At 49.1% G+C, this 25,517-nt stretch overlaps 2 protein-coding genes across 5 annotated transcripts; one reads left to right on the plus strand and one right to left on the minus strand.

The window, feature by feature from the left end:
* Positions 1-226: 226 nt before the first annotated feature.
* USP20 (ubiquitin specific peptidase 20) lies at positions 227-19,591 on the minus strand. Of its 4 annotated transcripts, none has more exons than XM_029960485.1 (24): positions 19,576-19,591; positions 16,061-16,174; positions 15,627-15,680; positions 14,918-14,980; positions 14,646-14,777; positions 13,929-14,025; positions 13,669-13,738; positions 13,032-13,145; positions 12,159-12,237; positions 10,427-10,868; positions 9,403-9,543; positions 8,042-8,154; positions 7,425-7,597; positions 6,896-6,990; positions 6,339-6,372; positions 6,082-6,127; positions 5,679-5,859; positions 5,091-5,217; positions 4,829-4,998; positions 4,135-4,216; positions 3,768-3,876; positions 3,309-3,411; positions 2,996-3,067; positions 227-2,299 (listed from the first exon to the last, which is right to left on the minus strand). In XM_029960485.1, exons 2-24 carry the CDS (start codon positions 16,139-16,141, stop codon positions 2,139-2,141), a joined length of 2,739 nt encoding a protein of 912 aa, XP_029816345.1. In that variant the 5' UTR covers positions 16,142-16,174; positions 19,576-19,591; the 3' UTR covers positions 227-2,138. The 4 variants fall into 4 exon arrangements, with proteins under 4 accessions (XP_029816345.1, XP_008917646.1, XP_017929829.1 ...); XM_008919398.4 differs by lacking the exon at positions 19,576-19,591 and adding an exon at positions 18,837-18,890 and having other exon boundaries at positions 9,403-9,540; XM_018074340.3 differs by lacking the exon at positions 19,576-19,591 and adding an exon at positions 18,837-18,890.
* Positions 19,592-19,736: 145 nt separating this feature from the next.
* On the plus strand, positions 19,737-24,701 carry CUNH9orf78 (chromosome unknown C9orf78 homolog). Its single transcript, XM_008919444.3, has 9 exons — positions 19,737-19,909; positions 20,934-20,993; positions 21,248-21,299; positions 21,514-21,584; positions 21,823-21,900; positions 22,330-22,527; positions 23,000-23,136; positions 23,850-23,948; positions 24,374-24,701. Exons 1-9 carry the CDS (start codon positions 19,827-19,829, stop codon positions 24,463-24,465), a joined length of 870 nt encoding a protein of 289 aa, XP_008917692.2. The 5' UTR covers positions 19,737-19,826; the 3' UTR covers positions 24,466-24,701.
* Positions 24,702-25,517: the final 816 nt, after the last annotated feature.

The following is a 25,517-nucleotide window of genomic DNA, read 5'->3' on the forward strand; positions in this document are numbered from 1 at the left end:
TAAGTAGAGACTGAAGGGGCAGGTACCCTCTGAACCAGCACAGGATGATTTAGTAGCCTCAGGCTACTGAAGCTCATTGCTACCCAGAAGAACCCATATGACCTCTGGGCAGCAGGAAGTTTGGATTTTAATTTTTCTTCTTTAATTTTTCTCCCTTGCTCCCACCCCGGGCTCCCTGGAGCTGCCAGTCCCTCTCCCCAGGCAAGGCAGGCCCCAGGCAGCAGCGTGTTGAATGCACATGTATTTATTGTACCACATTTTCAGCACAAGGTCTAACACTTAAGCACAGGAGTGTCTTACAGTCTGTACAGCACCCTCCGGACGCACGGACAACACGGACATGCAGCCCTGCAGGCTCTGCAGCAGATCCCAGGGCTGCTGCAGTGGGGGACAAAAGACAGCTTGGAACAATGAGAATCCCAACAGTGGCTCATTCTCTGACCTCCCCCTCGGGCCTGTCTGGGTCTATACAAGCATCCCATAAACAGGACTGTAAAATTAACATGCTGAACCGTTTACAGACAGTTTGTAAAGAAGCTGCTGTTTGCAGCAAACATTTGATCTAAAAAAAAAAGGAATAAATAATCTGAAGGCCACATTTTTCTTCTGAAGTTCTCCTGTCCTACCCCCTTCTATCTCTAAGTCAAGGAGCAGCCTTTCCCTCCCCCTCCCTCCCCTCTCTTTTTCAGGTGAGGAGCTTGGGAGGTCCCAGCCCCACATGGAGTCTGGCACCACTAAGGCCAGACTGGATGCTGTGCAATCATCCAGCACCACAAAAACACAGTTTTGTTCCTCAGGCCATGGGAGGCACCTCTTCCTTCTCTGCCTCCACTAAACCTCACTCAAAGCCTTGCAAATATTTAACTCTTGCCTTTCTGCCTTACAAGATGAATGAAAATCTTTTTAAGAGTAGCTCTGCTGCGAAAAGTGGAGTTTGGCCTTTTTTGCCTTCATTCCTGTCTCCACTGCCTCCATCAGCTGCTCCTTGGCTGTACTGGTGGCAATAGATGGGGAGCAATTCATTAAGTGAGCCACTGTATACACAAAGGACATCTGGAATGACCTCAGCACACAGGTGGGGGCTCCTTAGCAGGAAGCAGCTCAGTCCTAAAAAGCTGCTTCCCCAGCCTGGGCCCTGCCCAGCCAAGGGTGACCCCTCAGAATGGGCTCTGTGGGAACAGAGGAGCCCTTCCTCAGCCTTCCCACCCCTCTGCTTGTCGTGACAGATGTGGAGACACAGCTTATGGCAGGGTCAGTCTGAGAACCGGGTTAGAAGCAAGGAGTTCCAAAATCTGCATGAGAGCTGTGCTGTGCCCAGCCCAGCCTTCCAGGTACCACCCCCTGAGCTGCACCCCCAGAGGCTCCAGCCCACAGCTCCACAGTGCCAGGAGCTTCAGCAGGAAGAGGGCAGTGGGAAGGAAGACTCACCTTCCAGCTCTGTTCTCTGAAACTGTGCTGAACAGGTGAAATCAGACAGAAGGAGAAAATAGAATTCTGCAGGACCATGAAGGTGAGGTTTTGGGAGCGAGAGGAGAAAGGAACAGCCTCTTTCCAAATTTCTTAGTTGGTTGCAACCGAATTTGCAAGAATTTGATAAAGAGCAAAAACTAGGAAGTTGTGACAGCTGTGCACCACCAGCACAAAACCCCAGGGAGACTGTGGCTTTCCTCAGCCTCAAACAACAGGTTTCTCTACTTGCAACACTGCCCGCTGGAAACATAAATAATAACATTTCATTGTCTTCATACATTTGAGTTAAAAAGAAAAGTGCCAAAAGCAAAACCTGCACAGGAGCAGAGATCGGTGCACTGGGGACAAGCTGGGAGTGCTGGCTTCTTGTAAGCAAAGGCAAGGGGGAGGGCTCGGGTCAGGACAACCCTCGGGAGGTGTGGCTGCAGCCTCGTACCATGGCTTCATCCAGAGGCGAGTTAGAGCCTTCTCCCAGTCCATCCCAGCACCACCCTGTGCTCAAAGCCGCGTTGAAAGGATGAGGAGGAAGCCTGCCTGCCCCAGGAGTTTGGGGGGAGCTGCACACACCTTCGAGTACCAGACAAGAAGAGGTTTGACCCCTCAGGACTCCCCAGCCCTCCACCCCCACACAGAGGTGTCTGTGCCTTCCCTGCCCCGTCCCACACAGGTCACACCGCGCGCGTCTCCGCTTCGATCTTCTGCTCCCCGTGGTGGTTCTCCAGCTCTTGGACCTGGGCCACGTTCTGTCTGATGGCAATCTCGGGGCCCCCTCCATACAGTGTGCTCAGATAAACCCACGTCTCCTCGGAAATCTGCCCGTAGTCAGCGCCTGGAAGGGACAACAGCACTGATCCAGGAGGGAAAGGATGAGGCCCCACAACGCGAGGACGTTCTCTCCAGCCACCTCCCCTGCACGGCTCACCCCAGGAAGAGGAGGCACTGGTGGTCCCTACCAAAGCCCCCACCCTGCTGACCCAGTACAGCTGCAGCCCCCACAGTGCCACCTCCTGGAAGCAGCAGGGCTCCAGGGTGTCCATCACTAATCCACGTCCCCAGTCACCACATCTGTATGTCTTTTAAATCCCTCTAGAGATGGCGACTCCATCACTGCCCTGGGCAGCCTGTTCCAAACCTTGACCACCTTTTCCCTGAAGAAATTTTTCCTAATATCCAATCTAAACTTCCCTGGGCACATGAGGCTGTTTTTACTTCAGAAGCTGCACCACAACAGATGCTGAGTAAAGACCAAGTCCAAAGCAACACAGGATCCAAGCTACACCACGAAGGGGAATGGTGGAAGGGGCCTGGGGAGCAGCTGCAGGAACCAGCCACAGCAGCAAGCTGGTCGTGGAAGAGCTGCCACTGGAGAACTGGCTCAGTGGCAGGCAGAATGGGGTTGGGCAGAGAACTGTCCTTCTCTGCAACACCATCTTGCTCTGTGACTGCTTCATTATGGACACCCAGATCCAGTGGAACAGTCTCCTCCCCCTTCAGGAACACTACAAGGTAGAAGCACAAGCCTTACCCTGCTTGACTTGCACGTGGCCACCTGGTTTTGTGAGGGCAATCTTGGTGTTGTCAATGGGTCCAGGAGGCTCTGCAGGGGAACAAACATGTCAAAAACCATCTACTTTCCTTATTGCCTCCAGATCCAGCTGCTTTCCTGAGCTGGTTCTCTTGTCATTTCTGGGAACCTGCAGGCAGTCAGGGGGGCTGGTGTCTGAACTCTGCTCAGCCTCGTCACCGCAGCCAGGGCAGTGCTCACCCAGGACCCAACAAATGGACTCATTTCCATTCCACCCCTCACCCCTGGCAGATCCCTGGTCTCTGATCCTTACCATTATCCTTGCCCTTGACAAAGGCTTCCCACTCCCGGAACCACTGCATGCTGATACAGTAGATGACACTTGGAGACTCCTCTGCCTGGAAAGCCTTGTTCAGCTGGGAGAGCAGAGAACAGAGACATGCAGGAAGGACTTAGTCACTCCTGAGATCTCAGGGGGCCCCTTCCCCAAAGGCAGCCTTGCCATTCTCCAGCAGAACCCCACATAATTCCCTCCTCACCCTGTTCCTGCTCACCAGAGCAGGCAAGAGACAAGGATGGTTTCACACTTTGTGCCTGCACAGCAATTTCACGTCCCAGCTGCCCTTCCCCTGTGCTGCCAGCACCGGGGAACCCCCAGGCCAACCTCCTGCCCATGCTGTAGATCATGTTCTGGAAAACTGGCAGGAGTTTTCCAGGTCTCCATTTCCCCCCTCCACCCTTTGCCTTCCTTCCAGATGCTTCCCATGCCAACCTTGATGAAGGTGTCGATTTCGATCCTCCTGCGCTTGGCGAGCGCTTCGATCTCCACTTGGCAAATGGAGCACACATACAGATGGTTCACAGCAGGGCCACCCCCAAACCTGAGCACAGGGAGAGAGGGGAATGGGGAGCTGCAGCAGAATGGAAATGCTTCCCAGCCCTGCATCCTACAGACATGGATTATTTACTACTGCACACACTGGTGAAGGAGGTGCATCTGTAGCCGAGGGCAGAGCTGCCTTCACTCAACCACTGAGGACCACCCAGTGCTCTGGAACAGGCACTGGTCCAGCTTATTCTGACTTAGATCAGGAAACTCTACCAAATACTGGGAGAAAGAATGAAATGGTCACATTCACCTGTTGTAGAGATATTCCCACACGTTTTGGGGCAGAATCACAACCAGATCATCGATGTAATGGTATTTATTAGGAGGGATCCCTGTGGAGGAAAGGCAAAGGGAAGAGTTAATCAGGGAACTCACTGCTGTGTAAAATAGACACAAATAAAAAGGCAGATTTTCCTTTCTGAAAACTCTGATTCCAGATTCTGCTCCCTCTGCTAATAGAAAACAGTCAAGAGTTCATCAGCTGTGGACATTTCTCAATTCACGGCCTCAATTTCTAACCAAGTGCTTCAATTCCAGTGAGAGATTTACAAACACAAGTGCTCCCCAGCATGACTGATGAAGCAGCAGAAGAGTCAGATATAGTATCAGCTCCATTCTCCAAACAAACCCTGAGGGCCAGCCTTGCTGACAGGGTAACACAGATAAATGCTGCCCTATCTGCTTTCTCCAGGTTTGTTTTTAAACACAGAGAACTGAAAACTGATGTTTCCCAGCATTAAACATCCCCCTCAGGCCTCTGACCAGCAGCACAATGGGTAATTGTCTCATCCCTTCCTGAGCAGGCTGGAGTTTCTGCCAAAGAGGATCCCACTGGAGCATCCCCTGTATCAGAATGGCAGCTGGAGCATTTTCCTGCAGTTGTTCATGCACCAGGAAACAAAGGTACAGCCAAGAGGTGCTGCTCCCAGGTCCAGCAGCCTTACCTCCATGGGAGCACAGAAAGGTGTGGTTGGTGATGGGCCCAGGCTCAGCAAAGGTGTTGAATTTATTGAGCCACTCTCGAGAGATGTAGAACTGGAGCAAACTGTGCTCCTTCATGCTGGCCAGGGACACGACCTTCTGGCGCTCTCGCACAGCTTCTTCACTGCTCTTCCTGCAGAGGGGAGAAGAAAATTAAACAATTCCTGAAAACTCAAAGTTTGTGAAATGCATTTCTAGGTCTCCTGTAAGCAGGGCTCAGCTCACCTGTAGAACAGGACATAGGCTTCTGCATTTTGCACCACGGTCTCGTGCACCTCGGTGACGTACTGGTCGTCGAACTCGTACCACTGGCCATTGATCACGTTCTGGCAGTAGGCAATGTAATGGCCACCTGGAACAGAGAACACAGCCCTGCTGGGATTCACAGTGCAGACAGAAGGCAGGCCTGGGATAATGTCAGCAGCACAAACAGGATTAGCTGCTGGCAGAGAACAGAGAGACAGACACACACAAAAAAAAAAAAAAAAAAAGGATAATTCCTGTTCAGGCAAGCTCTGCAGGAGCAGCAGAGCCTGGCACTGTCACCCTGATTTGCCTGCCTTGTAAGAGCCTCTCAGCAAGACTGAACACTGGGAAAGGGTTTGAGCCAAGCCCATAGTGAGGCTGAAATAGCTGCAGGGGATCTGTCAGAAGGTTGCTTGGTTCACTTGCAAAGGGCAGAGGCTGCACAAGGCTGGGAATGGAGGGGGGTGGCCTTACACTGCCCCTCAGCCCAGCAGAGGTGTTGGCTAGCCCTGAACACACTCCTCCCATTGCTGCTCCTCTGCCCGTGCTCCCAGCAGAAGGACTTACTGCCTGCTGTGCCGTGGTGGCAGATGACTGACAGGAGGTCGTAGGTGGTGATCTGGGAGACACACTCCTTGGCCAGGAAGGGTCGCAGATCCAGCCCTTCCAAGGGGAAGGAGACATGGCTGTTGATCTTGAAGGAATACATCACCTCGTGCCGGAACCGTTTCAAGTGGATGCAGAGAATCTGAAAGACCAAGGACAGAGGACACCAGAGCCCAGTGTTACTGTGGCTGTTCTGGTAACACAGCACATCTCTGTGTGTCTGATCTTCCTGCTGGCTCCTCAGATTAGAATGGGAAAGCCTCATCTGGTCTAGATACAAACTGCTGGTTTTGTTCCACCTCTGGCCTCCCCACCTCCTCAGGGCTGCTAAAAGAGAACTAGAGAACAAGGTGCTTTCACTCACCTCTGGGAGCCGGAGGACTTTGCAGTACTTCACTCCATTCCGCAGCCTGGGGGAGGAAAAGGAACGAGCTGTGAGAACCCTCTGAAGCAAAGGGATGCCAAAAGGCAAGGCTGGGTCTTGCTCACTTTGGAATCCAAGACAAATCCTGAATTCCAGCAGAAGAGATGTCCAGGTAGAGGGCACAGCAAAATATTTGACAGCAATACAGAGAAATAAAGTTCCAGAAAAGCAACACTATACAGATAATGCCGACTTACTTCTTACACCGTTCACAACTGTACATGTTGTCCCCTGCAGACAGAGAGAAGAGAGCCATTATACAGTTGCTCAGAGCACACAAGGCTGACACTTCCAATGAAGTGCAGCTACATTTCCAGTGAGTGCAGAGAAACCATGTTCAGAGCCTCTTGGGGAAGCCAGGATGAGAGGAGATCAAAACAATTCCTCTCAATAAGTGTGGGCAAGAAGAGAATGCAACTAGCAGGAAAGTATGGAACTGCCCACCACCAACACACAAAGAGCAAATTGAGTCCTCTAGAGCTTAAGAAGTTGGTGGAGAAAGCAAAGGAACTAAGTAACCACAGCACTCAACCAACCAACAGCTATTCCTTGCTGAGGACACTCTCACCCAGATTTCCCACTCCTGAGCAGGTGGGAAAACTCAGTCCTGCACAGAGATGCTGAGCTGCCAACTTTTGGTACTGCCACCCTCTAAGTGACATGATAAGGCAGGATTTGTCAGAGCTTTAATTTGCCTCCAAAACACACACAAAATGCATCTCTGTGCTGTCAGACCCCACTGAAGAAAACTCACCCTTCAACTCATCTGCTGCAAAAAAGGCAGCAAGGCAATCCTCCAGTGTCACCACGGGACCCCAAAACCAGCTAGGGATACAGGACACCACAAACCTGCAGAGGAGAAGTGATTAAGAGTTGTACCTAAAACAGCTGAATGCTTTGGTGTACAAAACCCCAAATGGATGATGGGTTTCCTTCCTAAGCTCATCCTACATCCCAGAGGAGCAGGGAAGGCAGGACTGCTCTCAGCTGATGTTCCTACTGTGACTGCTCAAACTGGAAATGATTTGGAAAACTAAACCAGGAATTAATTTGCTCTGGAGGGCAGAAGTGAGGGATGATCAGCTGCACAAGAGCTCTCAAGGTGTGTGACAGAACTAGAGCAATGGTAACAACTGGTTTACATGAAAAGGCTCAAAGCCCTGTGAGATGCCACATGCTGTCCTCCAAGGAATGGTTCCAACTGGCCACTAGTTAAGGATAGCTGCCTTCCAGCACTGCAGGGCAAACCCCAGAAAAAAAGATGTCCTGCACAGGGAACACACCTCCGGATATACTCCATGATGAAAGCAATCCAGCCTTGTGAGGCATAGTTGTCCCCACATGCCCCTGTCTTAGCTGGCACGTTTTGGTAGATGGCAGAGTGCAGCTTGGCCAAGTCCTCCTTCCCTGGGATTGGGAGTGACAGGTCCTGGAATGTCTCCACTGTTGTAGAAACCTGGAAATATCCAAGAGGAAGAGGTCTGGGTTTCCTGTGTGTGTAATGGAGATGGGACCTGACCTTCATCACCTTTTATCACTGCTTGGATTTTGTCTAGGCTAGAAACCTGAGCTGGCAGTAGGAGCAACTTGCTCTGGCTAATTATTCTTCCCTGCTGTCAGCAGACTGACTTCTGTCAGGGCTTTTGTAGCACTGGATTCCATTTCCTAATGTGAATCTGATATCCTGGGCCAACTCAGTAACATGGATCTGCAAACAGACCCCTACAGAGAAACACGTCTCCTTGGCATGGCAGGTCCTCACACCTCCCCTGCCATCACCCATCCCCATTTTAGCAGGCCTCTGCATCCCAGGGTTTGGAAAGAGCAACACCATTCCCTAGGAAGGGATCTACAAGCTTGAAAGCTGTGCTGTGAGGCTGACAGGGCCCGGGAGACTCACCCTGTCACACGTGAGGCACTGCACCAGGCTGAGGATGGAGCCGTCGAAGATGTCGGAAATCACACTGCGGTAACGGAGTTCCTTCTTCTTTTTCCCAGAAGCCTGCATCTGGGCTGAAAGACAAGGAAGCCCCACTGTGGAGTAACTCCCTCTCAGTCTCCTGTCTCTCTAGAGTCACACAGTCTCATAAGAACATGAGACAAGCACTGTGCTGATGGTCAGACCCCACGTGCGTGACAGGGAGATGGTGGAGCCTGTAGTGCAGGGACACGGAGGACACTGCTGCTGTGTGTGATATAAGAAAGGGGGAGGCAGCCAACTGAACCAACAGCAGCGTGCCAGCTCTCAGGAGGCAGAAATTGTCTTACTGGAAATCCTGTTTCCATCCTCTTACATGTTTAGAAGCCTGGCCCTGCCACAGACAGCCCCTGCTTTTTTTAAGTCCTGCGACATTTTGCTCTAAGCTTTGCACTTTACCTCCTCTCCCCCCTGACCTGTCTCTGTACTTTGTCCTTTTTTTTTTCTTTTTCCCCCCCTCTGGCCACGTGTTCCCCAGGTTTCTTGCACTGGTGAGGATTCTCCACAACAGGGACTGGCCAAATGCAAAGTTTTGTTTAATAACAAACCCTCTTCCCACACACATGTGCACAGAGACAGAGTACCCTTCATCCAGCCAGAACATCTGCGGCTGTGCTGACCTCAGCCAGGGGGCTGGGACACAGCTGAAGAGAGAATGTCCTCATGGAACAGCTGTAGGGACAGTGGTACAAGCACATGCCATTGTGTTTGTAGACTATGCAATGTGGAGGGATTTGGATTTGCAGTGTGCTGTGGGATGAAGAGACTGGTTTGATAACAACCCAAGCCAGGCTCCACTGCAGCCTGACAGTGCTCCCAGCACTGAGGGACATCTGCAGCCTTAATTCCATTCTTGTGAGCCCAAGCTGTCCAAGAGGCAGGAAGCTCTGTCAGTAACAACATCTTACAGTCCTCAGGCCCACATGCTATGAAATTCAAGTCTGGCAGACAAATGTTTTTGCATCTCCCCACTCCCCTGAAGGGACAGAGCTTGTGCCTGGGACTTCAGAGCCATTTTATTCATGACAAACACAGCAGATCCAGACATGGAGATCATTTCAGGCTCCAGTGTAAGAACAAACTAGAACATTGTTGTGCCCAGAGCTTGACTTTACCTGCAGGTTTACTGTAGTCTTTGCCAAATACTATTTTAGAACGCACTGATGTCCAGGGGAATCAGCACTTTTTACATCTGTTAATCAAGAATCACGATGGATTCCTTCTCTCCCCTCCTCCTCTATGTGCCCCCCCCTTTGCCTCCCAGTAATCCCTCTCTGCACTACCTTTCTTGAGGACATAGGAAGGTCCAATCCTGGCAGGACTGGAGCGAGGAGGGCTGCTGGAGAGCTTGGAGTGCATCTCATGATGAACGGGACTGCAGGGGCGTGAGGAGCAGCGCACGTAGGCATCATTGTCAGGCTCTACTGGGGAAAACAGGGAGGGAAAAGGGCACTGGTGAAAACCCCAGTTATGAAAGGCAACCCCACTGCCATCGGTGTCAGCCCAGCTCTGCATTCCAGCACAGAACCTTTTCCAAAGGCACAGTTCAGTGCCTGTTAACTGTCCTGCTTGCACAGGCTGGCAGACACAGCTCCCTCAGAGCATGGGTGAGAGTGCACACAGAGCTGTACTGAACAGCTAATAATCACAGACTAAAAATCCCCCCAAAACAACCCGCCATTTTTTCACACTTAGATGACTAATTAGGTTTTGCAGCTTGCTCCTGTAGCCCTAATCCACACAAACAGCATTGCTGCCTTCAGTGCCAGCTGGCAGAGTAAGGCTCTTACATAAAGAAGCGTTGAAAGATCGGGTATGTTCAGCTTGAGGTGACTCCACACTGCTGCTCTTTTCTTTTCCCCGAGACAGAAATGCACAAACTGTGCCTCTCCCTTTTCTCTCCCCAAAGCCCACAGTCCAACATAACACACACCTTCTCCCATGCCCTTTCCACAGCTATTATTTCCCCAGGCCAGAGTATCAAATAAAGCAACGTAAACATAAAAAGCCTTTTTTCTTAAAAGGCATAAATACAGTGTTTGCAGGTTTGGCAGAGGCAGGTAAAGACAATGCTGTGCCTTTACTCAGCTCACAGCACTTTGGCCTGGCTAAGCACCTCTCTGGCTCACCTAGTGTATTTTCTTATAGACAAAGGCAGGACTGAGGAAAACTCTGCATACAAAATCTTTTGAAACCCAGAGAAGGAACAGTCACATTATGTGTGGTTTGCCACTGCACCACACCACAGTCCCTGGGCAGGATGTAACTCATCTTCTCAGAGATATCCTGACTGGAAGAGGGGTGTACCTGGTGTCCTACAGGGGCTGGCAGGACGGGGAGCTGGCAGCATCTCAGGTGAGGCTCTGCCATCAACTGGCATCATAGTAGTGTCAACATCTGCATCCTCATCCACCTGCTCCGAGTTGCTGCGCCGGTGGCCACAGGAGAACTTCCTGTCCTTCATCCTTTCTTTCTCAGAGATCCCTCTCCCTGCTTCATCCTGGATCAGCAGCTCTGTCTCTGCCAGGGAGCCACTCCCCATGCTCCCTGTGGTCCGACTTTGTCCCTCCCCTTCACCCCTGTCACTGCTGGAGTCACAGGACAGGAACTCATCCTCCGAGGGGCTCCGGTCCCCCTCCCGCTTGTCCTCCTGCTCAATGGTATCCAAATCCCTCGTCTCTGCAACAACTGGTTCCTTCAGTTCTTCGTGGAGCTGATCCATCAGGCACCGCAGGAACTCCTGAGTGTCCTGAAAACCAAGTGATTCCATGTCAGTATCCAGCCAGAAATGGGGCAAATGAGAGGGGGGGGGCAAAGAGGGGCTCCACTCTCAGCCTGTTCCAACACTGCCCACAAAGGTCAACCAGCTCTGCAGCTCTGCTAAAGCAGAGAGAGGGCCATGCCCACATACCAAAGGGCCTCTCTGCAACAGAAATGCTATTAACTCCTAAATAATAAAAGGCCCAATTTTTTTTTTATCTGAATATCTTCAGCTGAAAGACATTGAAAAGCCAGAGAGCAGCCTGCAAACCAGGAGCTTATTTGTCAGGGGCTTGCCACTGATAAGAGGCAAGGAGAAACCTGATGAAAACAGGAAGCCCTGGAGAACAGACAAACACCCACAAATAAATTTTATGAACACTCACTTCTGCTCAGGGTAATCCATCCCTTAGAGAGGGCAGATTAAAATCTTTAATAAACTAGGAATGGAACCAAGGCTATACAATCCAGGTGCAAGCTCCTACATTCATAATACATGCTAAAAGAGCTGATATGTTGGCTTCAAAGGAGCTGCTGGAAAGCAACTTGGTATTTTGACAACTCCAGAGAGTTAATTATGATGTTTCTGTTATTTTATGAAGTTTGGCTTTTAGCCTGCCCTGCCTTCAATTTTATCTCTTTAGAGATGAGAGTTTTCCAAGCCAATGTACTTCACATCAAAGACAGATATAGAAGTTCTTTCATTAATCATTATTTTTATCCTCTGTTTTGATTTCTTGTCACTATCATGGTTTAGATGTACTGTCACTTCTCTTGCAAATTTTTGAATCATAGTTTTTTGTTTACATTTGATTCTAAAGAACAAACAGAGCAGCTACACTGATAAAGACTTCAAAGAAAAAAAAAAGATACTATCTTTATATAAGATTTAGTTTGCTGTGATTCCCCAGAGAAAGAATATAGAACTCTCACATCTTTTGACTTTTTAGTACAGATTTATCCAGGTTTTTCAGCTCTGATGTGAATAAATAATACCAAATTCTTATATGGCAGGTATCAATAGACCTCAAAGCTGTTTATAAAGGATTTGACCATCATAATTTCAGAGGTGAGCAAGCTGACACAAGAAAACAAACTGATTTGGAACCAGCAAGAACCCAGGTCTCCCAAATCCCAGCCCAGTCTACAAACTCACTGATACTGACACAAAAAGGCCATGACCCCTGAGCTCAAGCTCTTCCTTCTGAACACAAGCACCACCACTGCAGGAATTAAAATCCCACCCTCTCTGGAATGGAGGGATTTTTTCAGGCCCCACCTGCTGTGCATAGCCTCGGAACATGGGGTTGACCAGTTTAATTCCATGGGATAGACTGCTTGGAACAACATAACTCGGGCTGTTTAGACATGGAAAAAGAAAAAATGAGTTAGTTTGCTTATTGGGCCTGGAGCCAGTCTGTCTAATAGGCCATAGCAGAGGGCGTGGTGATCAGTTAAAGAGGACAAAAGATAATTATGCACCTGCAAAGCCTGGGCACAGATTTCTGCATTAGCTGGATGACAAACACACCAAGAGACAGAAAACACCTCGCAGCCATTTCAGTCTGTCCTTCCAGAGAGGCTCCTCCCCAGAGCACATTTCACTTACAGCTCTGTCCACACTTTGAATGCTCTCAACTGATTCTTTCCAGAGCAGGGTTTGGCAATTAGAGTTTCTTGGTTGGATTCTGCAGCACCATGTCTGGCTCAAAATCTGGGTGGGCTGACCACCCAGAAAACGGGGTGAATCAAACCAAGATCAAAATGATGAGATATTGCTTCACAGGCTACAGCCTCCTCCTCCAAAAAGACACAGTTCACTTTGGTTCTGTATCCTACTTAGGCCTTGTTAAAAAGAAACATGAGGCAACCATGCAATGCCATTTAAATTCCTAGTTTGATGGTTTTAAATTGATTGCACAGAGCAGACATCTTCAGATTTTAACAGAGCTGCACAATTTTGCACTGTCCTTTGAACTGGTCTAAATTTGAACTGGTCTAAATTTGAATCAGTAGCAAACACTTCCCAAAATGTCACCTGCATTTTCCACTCTCTTCAGTAAAAAAATCTCTGCATCACTTCTTCCATCCAGATCTCAGAACTAATACATCTATGAAGCCTGGCCAGAACAGATTAGAGGTGGCCACTCACCGTTTCTTGTGCCAAACCTCAGACACCAACTTCTGGTAACTTTTGCACAGTGCAGGTTTCTTATCTGTACGGACCAGTCCACCACATTCCAGGAAAAACTGTGTGAGAGGTGGGCTACAAGAGAGGGAAGAGAAGGATTCAGAAGTTTCTCCTCTGCTTCTACTTAAGGGTTTATTAAAATTTAAATGCAGGCCTTATATCAAAAGCATGCTTAAGGTACTGCTTCTAAATCAAGGGAGGAAGTGATTCCAGATGCAGACCTGAGTCCTAACTTGAAACAAATGGAAAAGGCTGATGTGAACCTGTTCCCAGTACAGAGAAGAGGTCCTGGAATTAGTCCTCAGCAGGATGGCTAGAGAATATTTTAGGATATGGGTTGTTAGAATGATATCACTGGGGAGAATAAAGAGATGTGACATGGCTTTTCACAAGATAAATGCTTTCTGTTGCAACAGAAATGATGCAATTTTACTTCAAGCAATTTCCTGCTGTAACACTTCTGTTGCCCTAAACAAACACTATTTTTTTCTGCCCTTAGCCTGGCTGATCTCTCTTTGCAAGACTCTTGAAGGTTTCAGATCAGAGGTGACACTTTTGGTATTTAGTGAAGGATGCCACTGAAGGCCCTCACGCCTACCAGTTAGAGAGAGCCTGAAGTGCTGCATTCATGTAGCAGGAGTTCCCAAGATTTTTCATTCCAGTAAGGCCTAAAGCACAAACAAGAGAGGGATGAATCACTTTCCAGACATGCTGCTTTCTATATTCCTCCCCAAAGGACAGGGAATCCAGCCCTTTCTAGACAGTCTCCACACTCTGCTCCCAGGAACCTCCCAGTGCAGGTCCTAGAGATTGCAGAGTTGCCCTCCCAGCCCTTTCATCCATGGGATGCAAAGTTACCTCTTGGTTTCAAATCATCATCCTCTGATTCAGATTCGCCCTCATCAGCCACTGCAATTGGAACAGCTTTCAGAGGGTGAGCAGGCAAAGGAGAATCCTAGATGAAAGGCAGAGAAGTAAGTCTCAGTGAGAGAAATGAATGATGAGCTGTGAGAGATATTATCTCACACATAAATGGAGCCAGCCTTTAAGAAAAGCACTGTGGAGAGAGAAGAACCAGTTGCACTGTCTACCCTTCTCACTAATGCCAGGAGGGAGAGGAAATTGTACTATTACTGCTTCCAGTACACAGGATAAGAGGCATCAGGAACGAGCAGCAGTGTCACAAGTACGTGTGTTTCTGGTCTGACAGCTCAAACTCCCATGGGCCATGAAGATGGCACAGCTGCAGTGGTTCCTCCCAGATGCAGACACCCCATGGAAGAGGCAAGGAAGGGTTAAAAATAAAGTCAGAATAGATATTTAAGCCATAGAATCACAGGATGGTAGAATGGTGTGGGTTGGAAGGGACCTTAAAAATCAAAGACTTCCATCTGGAAGTCTTTTTGCTGGGAGACCCTATAAGGCAGGGCTGCTGGCCCTCTGGCTACTTTCAGTGGAAGAGCTCCTGTGACGACAAAACCCGCACAACAGCAGAAGCCACTTGGCTAATTTGACAGCAGGCAAACAAAAGCCCTGCCAAGCATTCAGCCCTGGCCCTGTGTGACACAGACCCACCGGTTCAGGGAACTTGGCCGGGGGGGAGGGCGGGTGTGCTGCCAGCCTCTGCTCCAGGAACACCTCCCTCTCACAGGCGTAGCACCACACACGGAACGTGGTCAGGTTCACAGTCAGGTTGTGCTTCTTGGCCTAAGAATTGAAGAGATGAAGTGAAGGGGGTCTCCTCTGACAGCTCTGTGCAGTTTGAAGCACAGGACTACCAGAGCGAGGAATGGGGGAAAAAATCCAACTGTGTCTTGTCTAAACGTGGATGACAGAGGAAAGCTCACCTGTGCATGAAGTGTGCTGTGGTCAGCAAAGGACTCCCCACAACCAACATAAGGACAACCAGTCTGGAGAGGGAAAAGAGCCAAAACACAACAGGCACATCAAATTAGAGCCTTCACAAAACAGTCTGCAACTCCAGTCCCACCAGCAGCAGCAGCAACTTCAGAATTATCTTGCCAGTTTTCTAACCTGCTTTTTATTAAGGGCCCAGAACAAGATGGAAATTTAGAATTCATGGGAATTTAGAAGTGATTTAAGAAAGGAAACCTGGAACCAGGTTTGGACCCAGATAAAGGCTCTGTTCCAAGGTCACTGCTCCAACAGGCAGCTCCTCTGAGGAGCCTCAAACCTCACGGGGATTCCAGTGTAGAAATAAACTGCCCCTTCCCACCCACATGTCCCGTGGCATTCCCTCCCTCCTCACTGCCCTGAGCAACATCTGCCAAGGTGTCACCCTGCAGCCCCTTCACAGGTGCCAGCAGAGGCAGCTCACAGTCAACACTGGGCATTTTATTCATTCCTACTGGGAATTGCAGGGGCAATTCCTTATATCTTGGCAGATTCTGACAGCATTGCCCTTTCATCTAGGGAGTCTCCTCCTTGGAATCCATAAAAAAACATAGATGGTTCCACTATCAACCCCCTCTTTGCTTCCTACTATTCAGGTGAAGTTCCACCACATCATGTACACAAATAAGAAGCCATTTTTACCTGAAGACAAGCCCAGAGGTTTGGTCCCACAGCTCCACAAGACTGGCAAGTTCCCTGCATATTCATGACAAAAGAAGGTTTGTTTGCTTGGTTGGTTTTTAAGTAACCAAGTCCTTTAAGAGTGGCAAACTTCTCTGTGAGGCAGCCCTTGCCAAACTGCAGCTCACAGTATTCCTTAATACCACACTCCCAATCAAATATATACAATTTGCAGCACTTTAGCTAAATGAACATTTAAGCAGGATGACAGTGAGGAATAGATAAGGTGGGGTCATAAAGGTTGGCTTTATGGGACATGTGAAGGGTAGAGCAGAGTGGGAAGGAGAGTTTTTGCCTCTCTCTGGAGACAGGCAGCGTTTTCTTCAAAAAGCAAACATGCAAACCCATGCACAACAGCTAAAAGGGGAAGGACCAACAACCACAACACCCTGTACCTTGGATTTGAGCAGCAGGTCATCCCTGGTCACCTCTCCTATGGAATCCAGGTGAGGACAGATGTCTCGTGTATCCCCCATTTTCACCAACGCTCACACAAGGTGGGTGTTTGCCTGGGACAAGAAAGGATAGTTCCTTTTACCTACATGTCAGGTTTGCTCTCACAGGCTGTAAGAAGATACATGGGCATGTTTTGCATATTAGAGGTTACATATCCACCTTTAAGGTTCAGAGACTGAAACAAATCCAAATCTGGAGCCATTCCCATGAGCTGGCACAGTCTGGCCCCACTGCTGAGTGGCTGCACTGAAGCGAACAAGGCAATGGGGAGGAGAAGGAAACACACAAATAAAGGTAATAATCCCTGTCCTGGAATGTGCCTTCAGAAGTGCAGGGAGGTGCTGGCACACAGGCACAGCTTCAGCTGCAAAGAAACAAATCTAATTAGCTCGTTTGCATGAAACTCGGGTGAAAAGTGAAAGGGCACTGCAGCCCAAGACACCAGTGTGGAGCCTGTGGTGTCTTCCAGGTGATCTCAATCTAACACTGTTACACTCCCTTATCAAACACTAAAAATATGATTAGTTCTAAATGAAGCTGGGCAAGAGGGAAATAAACTTAAATGAACTGTAACACCAATAACCAGGCTACAGTCTCTGAGGAATTTACCATTTGATAGGTAGATTTTCAACACTATGAGCCACATAAGTCTGAGACTGTGCAAAACATAACAACACACTGTTCCACCTGGCTCATGTGTGCAAGCATGACAAGAACTGAGGATTTCATAGCTGTGTGCTTATGAGCACAATAAACACTTTCATGGTGGTCCACGGGTATGTAAAAGACTTTAAACATGTCTGAGTAACATGCAGCTATATAAAAAAAAAATAAAAATGAAAGGACTTTGTGTTTCTTAAGCACAACTTAAATAACCTCACTCATGGCTGTTAAAAAAAAATAAAAAAGAAGACAAGTGATATTAATAGCACAGACCAGGATCAAAAATATTACTGTTGGCTGGAAATGAAGCAGATATGAAAAGGCCACATTACTGCAAGAAAGAAGTGGAAAAATCTGATGAACTTGATGTTAATGACTCCAGGGCTGCTACACTCTTTTTTTTCACATTTTGAGGACATTTGAAAGAACTCCCAGTGTTATCTGGTCTGAATCACTGACAGGGGAAATAAAATAATAAAAAAAAGATATATGAATAAGCCATTGCAGCAACACTTATCTGGGAGTGGAAAAGCTTGCCTAGCACCTTGCCTTGGCAGAAGACAAACCTCAAGCATAATTTTACAATGTTTTCCCAGCACTCTGCAGAACTGAATGAACTGACAGAAGGAGCAAAGCAAAACTGGAGGGGGAAGAAATCATACGTGCATGGTAGAAAACACCACGGTGGTGCTGACCTGGATCTCTGTAACTTGTCAAGAGATGCTTAACAAACAATGGAGCAATTCCATGCAGCTTCCCAGAGAAGGAAAACAGCATCACGTAACACATGTTGATTTAAAAGACAAGTGACAAGAGCACGGTAGCTTTGACTAACACATAAAACTGGGACATTTCAGGCTCTGAGTCTCTTCATCAAACCCGACCCCATTTTCCCAAATGCATTAGCTGGTCCAATTAAAAAAAAAAAAAGTATCAATGCCACGTTTGCTATTTCACCTTCCTTGATTTCTTGTCTCTTTCCCAGATATTTTCCAGAAAATCTAGTAAACAAAATACCGGTTTAAAATTAATTCCAGACCCCTTATCTTCACCAGCTTAAGCAAACTAGGAACCAGTTCTGGAGCACACGGTGTTAATTCAGTCTTGTGGATGTGGATGGCTTCAGTGCTCTCCTTGGGACCACCCCTCTCCTCAAAATTAAAACCATGCCTTTAGAATTTCCAGCACTGGGGCGCTGATGTTCCCAACGCAGGGCTTCTCTTTTTTAACAAAACAGAGAAAAAACCTCATTTTTGCCTCTCAGCCCTGACAGCACACAGCAGAAAAAGGCTGGAGTTGTGACTGCTCAGAAGGAAATATTCAACCTCTGCCTTCTCCCGACTCTGCCCTACCAGCTTTAGCTGGCACACACAGCTCTGACGCTGCGCAAGAAACCAGGAATTTCATGAAAGCACTGCCAGAGAGCTGAACTGTGCCTGTCAAAACGTACTGCAGGTGATGGGAAAAGAAGTTACCCTAAAACAAGTCCCTCAGCCTGTCTTTCTCAAGCACCACTGTGGAGGAACAGTACACGAACGTGTCAGAACAATTCCACCGTAACTGCAACCTACTTTCGGTTGCTTAAATTGCTGCCAAACCCAGCGTCTCTGCCTTCTACAGGAACACATTTCTTGGGTTTGGGGTTTTTGGGGGGGTTTTTTTGCATAAACCAACTGCGTGGTTTTGTACCAAAGCTAGAGCCAAGCTATCAAGAGTTTCAGATCCATGCAGGCTGACAGTGTGTGGAGTAACTGCACAAACAAAAGAGATCTTTGCACTGCTCATCCACAAAACAAACTACCGGGTCTGGTCTTGCATAACCCACCAAGAGAACAGAATATCTGCAGTTCTCAGCGACATTTTATGCTTGAGGTACTAAAGAAAGACATACTTACTGAACTGCCCTACTGACAAGGCAAAAGCAGAAAGGAAGTGCTTCTGACTCGCCGCTGAACGTTTGCAGGGAAAGCCAGAAGGTTTATGTGGCACAGGCAAAGCAGAGCAGGTCTGAACGCTGATTTTGTTACAGGAGGTCACAACACAACGGCTCACCCGGAGATTTAGCTTTTAAGCAAAAAACACCTCCGGGAACTCCCCCCTTTCCTCCTCGAGCGCAGCAGACCCCAAAAACACAAATCCCCTCCTGACAGCTACAAGCGCTCAGCCCGGGGAGGTCTGAACAGCATAACCTCCAACCTCCAAAGGGTCGCCCGGGGAAGGCACCGGGCCACTGGGGGCTGCAGCGGCGCCCCTAAGCAAAGCCGGGGATCCTCGAGCCCCCGGCCGCTGATTGCTGCATCATCCCGGGCCGGCCGCCCGCCTCCCCCCGCACGGCCCCGCGCCCCCGCCCGCCTTCCCCGCTCACCTGCCGGGATTGCTCGGGACGCCGCCGCCCCCGCCCCAGGCCGCGGCCGCCGGGAGGCACGTGGGCCACGGCAGCCGGGTAGCCGGCCGGAGCAGCGGCGGGGCCGCGATGGCGCATGGAGGGGGAGGAGCGGGCGGGGGCCGGGCTGCGCCGGGCGGGACGGAGCCGGGCCAGAGGGGCGTGGCGCTTGCCCCTGCGGGCCCGGGCACTCGGGCTCCCCCGTCACCGGGCTGGTCGGGGCTCAGCCCTCGCTTCGAGCCGGAGCACGCAACAGCGCGGCTCGGTGATCGAGGGGGCGGCCGGGGCTGGAGGAGCTCGCGTCCCGCCCGCTGCAAGGCTGTAAACACCGGGTGTGGGCCGAGCGCTCCCCTGACACGCACACGGCACCGGCTGAGGCTGCAGGACGGACTCCCCCCGTGACGTTACACAGGGGCTCCTCGGAAAATCGAGGGAGAGCCCGGGGGCTCCCGGCCCGCTCCCGGCAGGGTCACGACGGGGGGCTCCCGGGCGGCTCCTGCCCGGACACGGTGCTGGCAAGGGGGCGGTGCGCGCGGCCTGTTGTGGTCGATCGCGGCGCGTTTGTGGCGTCATCGCGCTGCGACGGGAGCCGGAGCGGAGCTGAGCGTTGTGGGGGGCCGTGTCTTGTCGTGTCGTGTCGCGTCGCGGCGGCCGCAGCGATGCCGGCCAAGAAGTCCTTCCGACGGCGCAGGGAGGACGAGGACGAGGAGGAGGAGGACGAGCAGCTCGCCGAGGAGGTCAGGTGGGTCGGGGGCTGGCGGGGAGCCCGGCCGGGCCCAGCGGTCGTGGGGCTGACGGGTCTGCCTTAGTGCAGCAGTGCCGCGTCCGGGCGCGTCACGACACGGTGTCATGTCGTCATATCGCCGTATCGTCACCCACGGCTGTGCTGTTAGAGGGTGCGTCGTGTCATATTGTGTTGAACCGCTGTGTGATGGGGTCGTTGCGTCACAGCATCACGTCACACCGATACACTGCTGTGTCACTTCATCTCTCCATCGTCTCCGGCCGCTCCGGGGTGGCAGCTCCGTTCCCAGGGGTGTCTCGTCCTTCTCTTCTCATCCCCCGGGTGCTCCGGCCAGGAGAGGAGAGGGTTTGGAGCCGGACAGCCCTGGGAGCTGCGCTTGGAAACACTGAGGGCCACCCTGACCCCCACGGTCCCTCTGTCCCTGCTGGGCACCTGCCTCTTTGTTGACATTCACTCGTCATCCTCTTGGGCGCTCACAGAGGGTCCCTTCTGTTCTCGGATTCTTTCATCCCCGACAAGATCTTGTTACTTTTTTATATCTGAAAAATACTTGATGGTGCACAGTTCTTGGCAGGTATTGAAAGACGTGTCATTAGGAAAAGTTTAAATGTCTGCAGAAGTTAAGGATGCCTGTCAGTTTAAAGAGAGGCACTTGGGGTTTCAGTTTACCATCAACTTTCTTCAGAGTCACTCTTGCACTGATGTGTCTTGGCTTGTTCTTCCCAAACTGACTTCTTAAAGCCTTTCAACATTTAGGTGCTTCCTTCCTCAGCTGAGGTAAAGCATCTGGAAGGGACAAATCCAGCAGATGCCTTAGTTAGGATTTTTTTTCTGATTGCTTAAATACATGGAATTTTTCAAATAAATAGAAAATACATATTTAACCTGAAAAGCAGATGCTGATATGCAGAGGTTTAGGGCAAAGTCTGACTAGAAAATTCTGTGTTAACTGCAGAAAATCAAAATGATTAATTAAAACCAAGGCATTAAGTACTAAGTCAAATGTATTTTTTTTATTCAGGTTAAAACTTGAGGAAGCCAAAGAAGTTCAGAGCCTCAGAAAGCGACCCAATGGGGTGAGGTAAGGGATGGGAAGTTGTGCTTTGTCTGAGGGTGTGGTGTAACAGTGAACTTCTCTCGTCATCTGCCTCCTTCCGTACAAACCATTACATGTCAGGTACTGCCAAAACCATGTTCCTGATAGAGCAGTTTCCATGTTAAAGCCTGAGGGTGGAAAAGAGGGGGAGACTTAAAGAAGGATAAAGCAATGCAGTATTGTTGGTAATATGTTTCCTTCCACTGAATTCCATTTTCTTTCCTTATCTGCCTGACCAGTGCTGTAGCTCTGCTTGTGGGAGAGAAGTTGCAAGAAGAAGCAACACTTGTGGTAAGTGCTGGGCACTTCCATCTCCTCAGGGCTAAGATGTGATGGTGTGAAGACATTGCTGTGGTCTAGCCAGTGACTGTGTGAGTCTGGCCTGGGGTGGGACTGATGTCACAGCTCAGTTCCTAAATGTTTTCTGTGCTTTCATCCAGATTTTGAAGGTTAGCATTAAACTAGGGGGAAGCTTCAGGGTTTCTTGTTATGTCTTGGTTTACAGGATGACCCATTTAAGATAAAATCCGGGGGAATGGTGGACATGAAGAAGTTGAAGGAAAGAGGCAAGGACAGGTGGGTGCATGTGAGCTCTGAAAATCTCTCTCTGTGCTAGTGTTAAATGACAGCTGGTAATGAACTAACCAGATGTCGTGTCACTTTAGAGAGTTTAATATAACGCAGTTTGGCCAGTTATTTTTACCCTAACATGTTAAATTAGTTTAAAAAAAACACCACACCTACCTCCCCAAAAAACCAAACAACAAACAAAAAACCCCCACCAAAACCTGTAAACATTGTGGTTTCCACTTAGGATTAATGAAGAGGAAGATCTGAACTTGGGAACTTCCTTCTCAGCAGAGACCAACAGGCGGGATGAAGATGCTGACATGTGAGTTGTGCTGTGTCTCTGGTGTTGAACTGGCCTGGGTAGTCACTCACCATTTACATTTTCTGTCTTGGATTCTGAGTATTCCCAGAATATCTTCCCAGTTCTCACTGAAACTTTCCCTCACCCTTTCACTTCCTGCATGCCAGACTTGAGAAGGCTTTTTCATGGACAGAGCTGGGAGGTGCCAACCAGCCAGCTTGACATTAAATCCCAGTGGGAGCCTTCCCTGCTGGCTGTGAAAGAGCTTGGAGGATCTGATTGTTTCTTGGACAATTAATTCGTGCTGTTGATGTTAGCTGAGTTCTTTTGGAGAGATTACTCTCTTCTGTCCCAGCTTTCAGGACAGGGATGCAGCTGTGCTCAGCAGGGCTGGGATGGAGTACAGGCACAGAAATAAATGCTGTGTGTCCTTCATGTGCTGCTGTTTAGGATGAAGTACATTGAGACTGAGCTGAAGAAGAGAAAGGGAATTGTGGAGAATGAGGAGCAGAAGGTGAAGCTTAAGAACGCCGAGGACTCTCTGTACGAGCTGCCAGAGAACATCCGTGTCTCCTCTGCCAAGAAGACTGAGGAGATGCTGTCCAACCAGATGCTGAGTGGCATTCCTGAAGTGGACCTGGGAATTGAGTATGTGGTTCACAGATCTGTGGGTTATGGCCAGAATTTCCAGGATAAGCAGCTGTTGGTTGGCAGAGCAGCGCTATGGGTGGATTACACAGCCCCAGTTTGGCTGTGGGGTGGGACTGAGAATTGCTTTGGGTTAGTGTGGCAACTAGCACAGCACAGCAACAGGGCTCAGTGCAGCTCCACTGTGTGACCTGTGGGAAAAGGCTCTTAATTTTTGTGACCTGACTCTGGCAGCTTTCTGGATGACCCATTTGTGCCCTGCACTGAAAGGATGAACAGAGATGACAGCTTCCCTTTTGCCTTTGAAACAAAGCACCTGTTTCTATAGCAATGCCTCCTCTCTCCAAAAACACATGTACCATGTAACAGTACCATGGCAGTGCTGTTACTACCCCCCAAACCCATCCACTTAGCACTTCTGTGCCTGCTACCCCTTCTAACTATGAGTATTTTTTCTTTCTTTCTCTTCTAGTGCAAAAATAAAAAACATCATCTCAACTGAAGAGGCCAAGGCCAAGCTGCTGGCAGAGCAGCAGAACAAGAAGAAAGACAGCGAAACTTCCTTTGTTCCCACCAACATGGCCGTTAATTATGTCCAGCACAACAGATGTAAGTCTTATGTAGTTCTCCTGACCCGGCTGGGACAGAGTCTGATGCAGAGTCTGTGTGTTGGCACAAGCAGCTCCACAATTGCTTTTCCTGGGATGCTCATATAGACCACATCTGGCCTGGTCTTTTTCTTCTTCCTGTCAGCAAGAAGAGGGACTCTCATTGCTCATTCTCATGGCTGAACTTTCTGAACTCCCAGCTGGCAGCAACTCATAAATTTCAAGATGTTTTCTTTAAGTTGTGCCTTGAGCGTGCGTTGGAAATGCCTGCCCTGTCTGGGATGATAAATGGTGGTTTATAGTGGAGAGGGTCCATGTTTTAGGCTGCCAGAGCAGAGAGGTGGCCACAGACCTTACTAGACAGGAGAAGGGAATTAATTTCCGGGAGGGCCTCTCATACCACAGCCATCTGGAGGAAAGGCAGCCTTCTGCTGTGGCCTTCCATGCTCACAGGGGTGACTGGGGGTCAGGTTGGTGTGTTCTAAAGGAAGTAAAGAGTGTTTGGGCCACTTCTGATGAAATAGTGCTACTGAAATTTGCTGTACCCCATCTTGCCTGTATCGATTATCCATAGAAACCCAATTCCAAGAATGGTTGTTCTAAGCTGCTGTTGTTTCTGCTAAAGATCACTTGTAACAAATGCCATAGAAATTTGTCCATCTGGATAAGAGTGCTCCAGATAATATTCCTTACCTGATGTTTCCCTTCTCTCAGTTTATCATGAGGAGCTGAACGCACCAGTGCGAAGGAACAAAGAGGAGCCAAAGCCCCGTCCCCTGAGAGTGGGGGATACTGAGAGACCAGAACCTGAGCGTAAGTTCTGAAAGGCTCTAGAGATACACTGAAACTCTTCAGGGAAACAGAGAAAGGATCTGGGTCTTTTTACCTCCTCTGGATGTCCTGAGCTAGGAGGGAAATGGAGCAATCCAAGTCCAAGAGAGCTGGTTGTTTGTGCTTGATGTACCACTGCCAGGTCACACCTGAAGCCCCTCTGGATGGAGGATGTTTTTAGAGATGCTCAGGGGTGGAGTAGTGAAGGTCACAGCTCAAGCATGTTGGCAAAGCTATTTGAGAAGGGTTTGGTGGAAGCCAGAACAGCAAAGGGTGTAAGGTTGGGGAGCAGTGACAGCTGAAGCAATAACCTTACATAGCAAGGGGCTGTATAAGGGAAGTGGTGGGGTTAAGACATCTCCTGTCAAAGGACAGGGAAATAATATTTCCCTCTCTCTCTTCTGAAGGGTCTCCTCCAAATCGCAAACGTCCCCTCAATGAAAAAGCCACAGATGATTATCACTATGAGAAGTTCAAGAAGATGAACAGGCGATACTAATGAACATGGACTGAAGCCTTTTGAGTTGTTTGGATTTTCCACTAATAAAGGATTTTGTGTCTGTGACCTGCGATGGATTTTGAGAAGAGTCACTACCTTCACATGCTGATGTTACTTATGAAGCTTTTCCCGTGTGATCTTGTAGTGAATCAGTTTGCAGATGATTGTGAACTCTTTGGTCAGTGAAACCTTGTATATAACTATGTTCTTATAAATAGTTTTATAATGGAAAATGAGCTTTCATGGTTGGCATTTTTTAGTGAGAAAACAAACTTGATTTTATAGATTTTTTTCACCCTCTTAAAAGTACTTTAAAAATCAGATCCTTTAAAAGCAGCAGCGCTATTTGATTTATAAGTGTAAAGCTCTTGGGAGCTTTATATTTAAAATATATAGCTGGTGCAGAGGCCACAGCTGGCTGCACCATGTCTTCCCTGGAGGTGCAATGTGGGTACTTGTAGTGAAGATTTGTAACTTTGAAAATAGCAAAAGTGTTTTTAAGTTATTAGAAGTGACATTTTTCCCTCTGGGATCCCTGCGGATGCTTTGTGGGTACCAGGGTGTCCTGTCAACTCAGGAGTGGCAACTTCAGGGTGAGGAGGGACAAGATCAGATTTTGCATCTTTTTCAGAAAAGGGGAAAAGTCTGTCTGCCAGGGTATGGATGAGTTTGTCCCAGAGCCTGGCCATAGGTGACTTTATCCCTGAGCCCATGCAGGTGGATCCCTTGGACAGGGAGCCTTGGGAGATTTAGACTGGATACTAGGAAAAAAAATTTCAACGTTAAGGTCGTCTTGGAATAGGTTGCTCAGGGAAGTGGTGGAGTCACCAACCCTGGATTAAGAGGTGTCTGCATCTGGGTGCTGCTGTTGTGGTGTAGGGGTTACAGTGGTAGTACTGGGTTGACAATTGGACTTGACGATCTTAACAGTCTCTTCCAACCTTGACAAATCTATGATTCCATGACTAACACACGGCCACAGAGTGTAACATTTAATAACTCCACCACGCGAGGCCGCCGCGCAGCCGGTGACAACGGCGAGTGCCCGCCCA

This window comes from Manacus vitellinus, unplaced genomic scaffold, assembly GCF_001715985.3.
Source record: "Manacus vitellinus isolate BGI_N305 unplaced genomic scaffold, ASM171598v3 scaffold_27_pilon, whole genome shotgun sequence".
In the NCBI taxonomy this organism is placed as follows: Eukaryota; Metazoa; Chordata; class Aves; order Passeriformes; family Pipridae; genus Manacus; species Manacus vitellinus.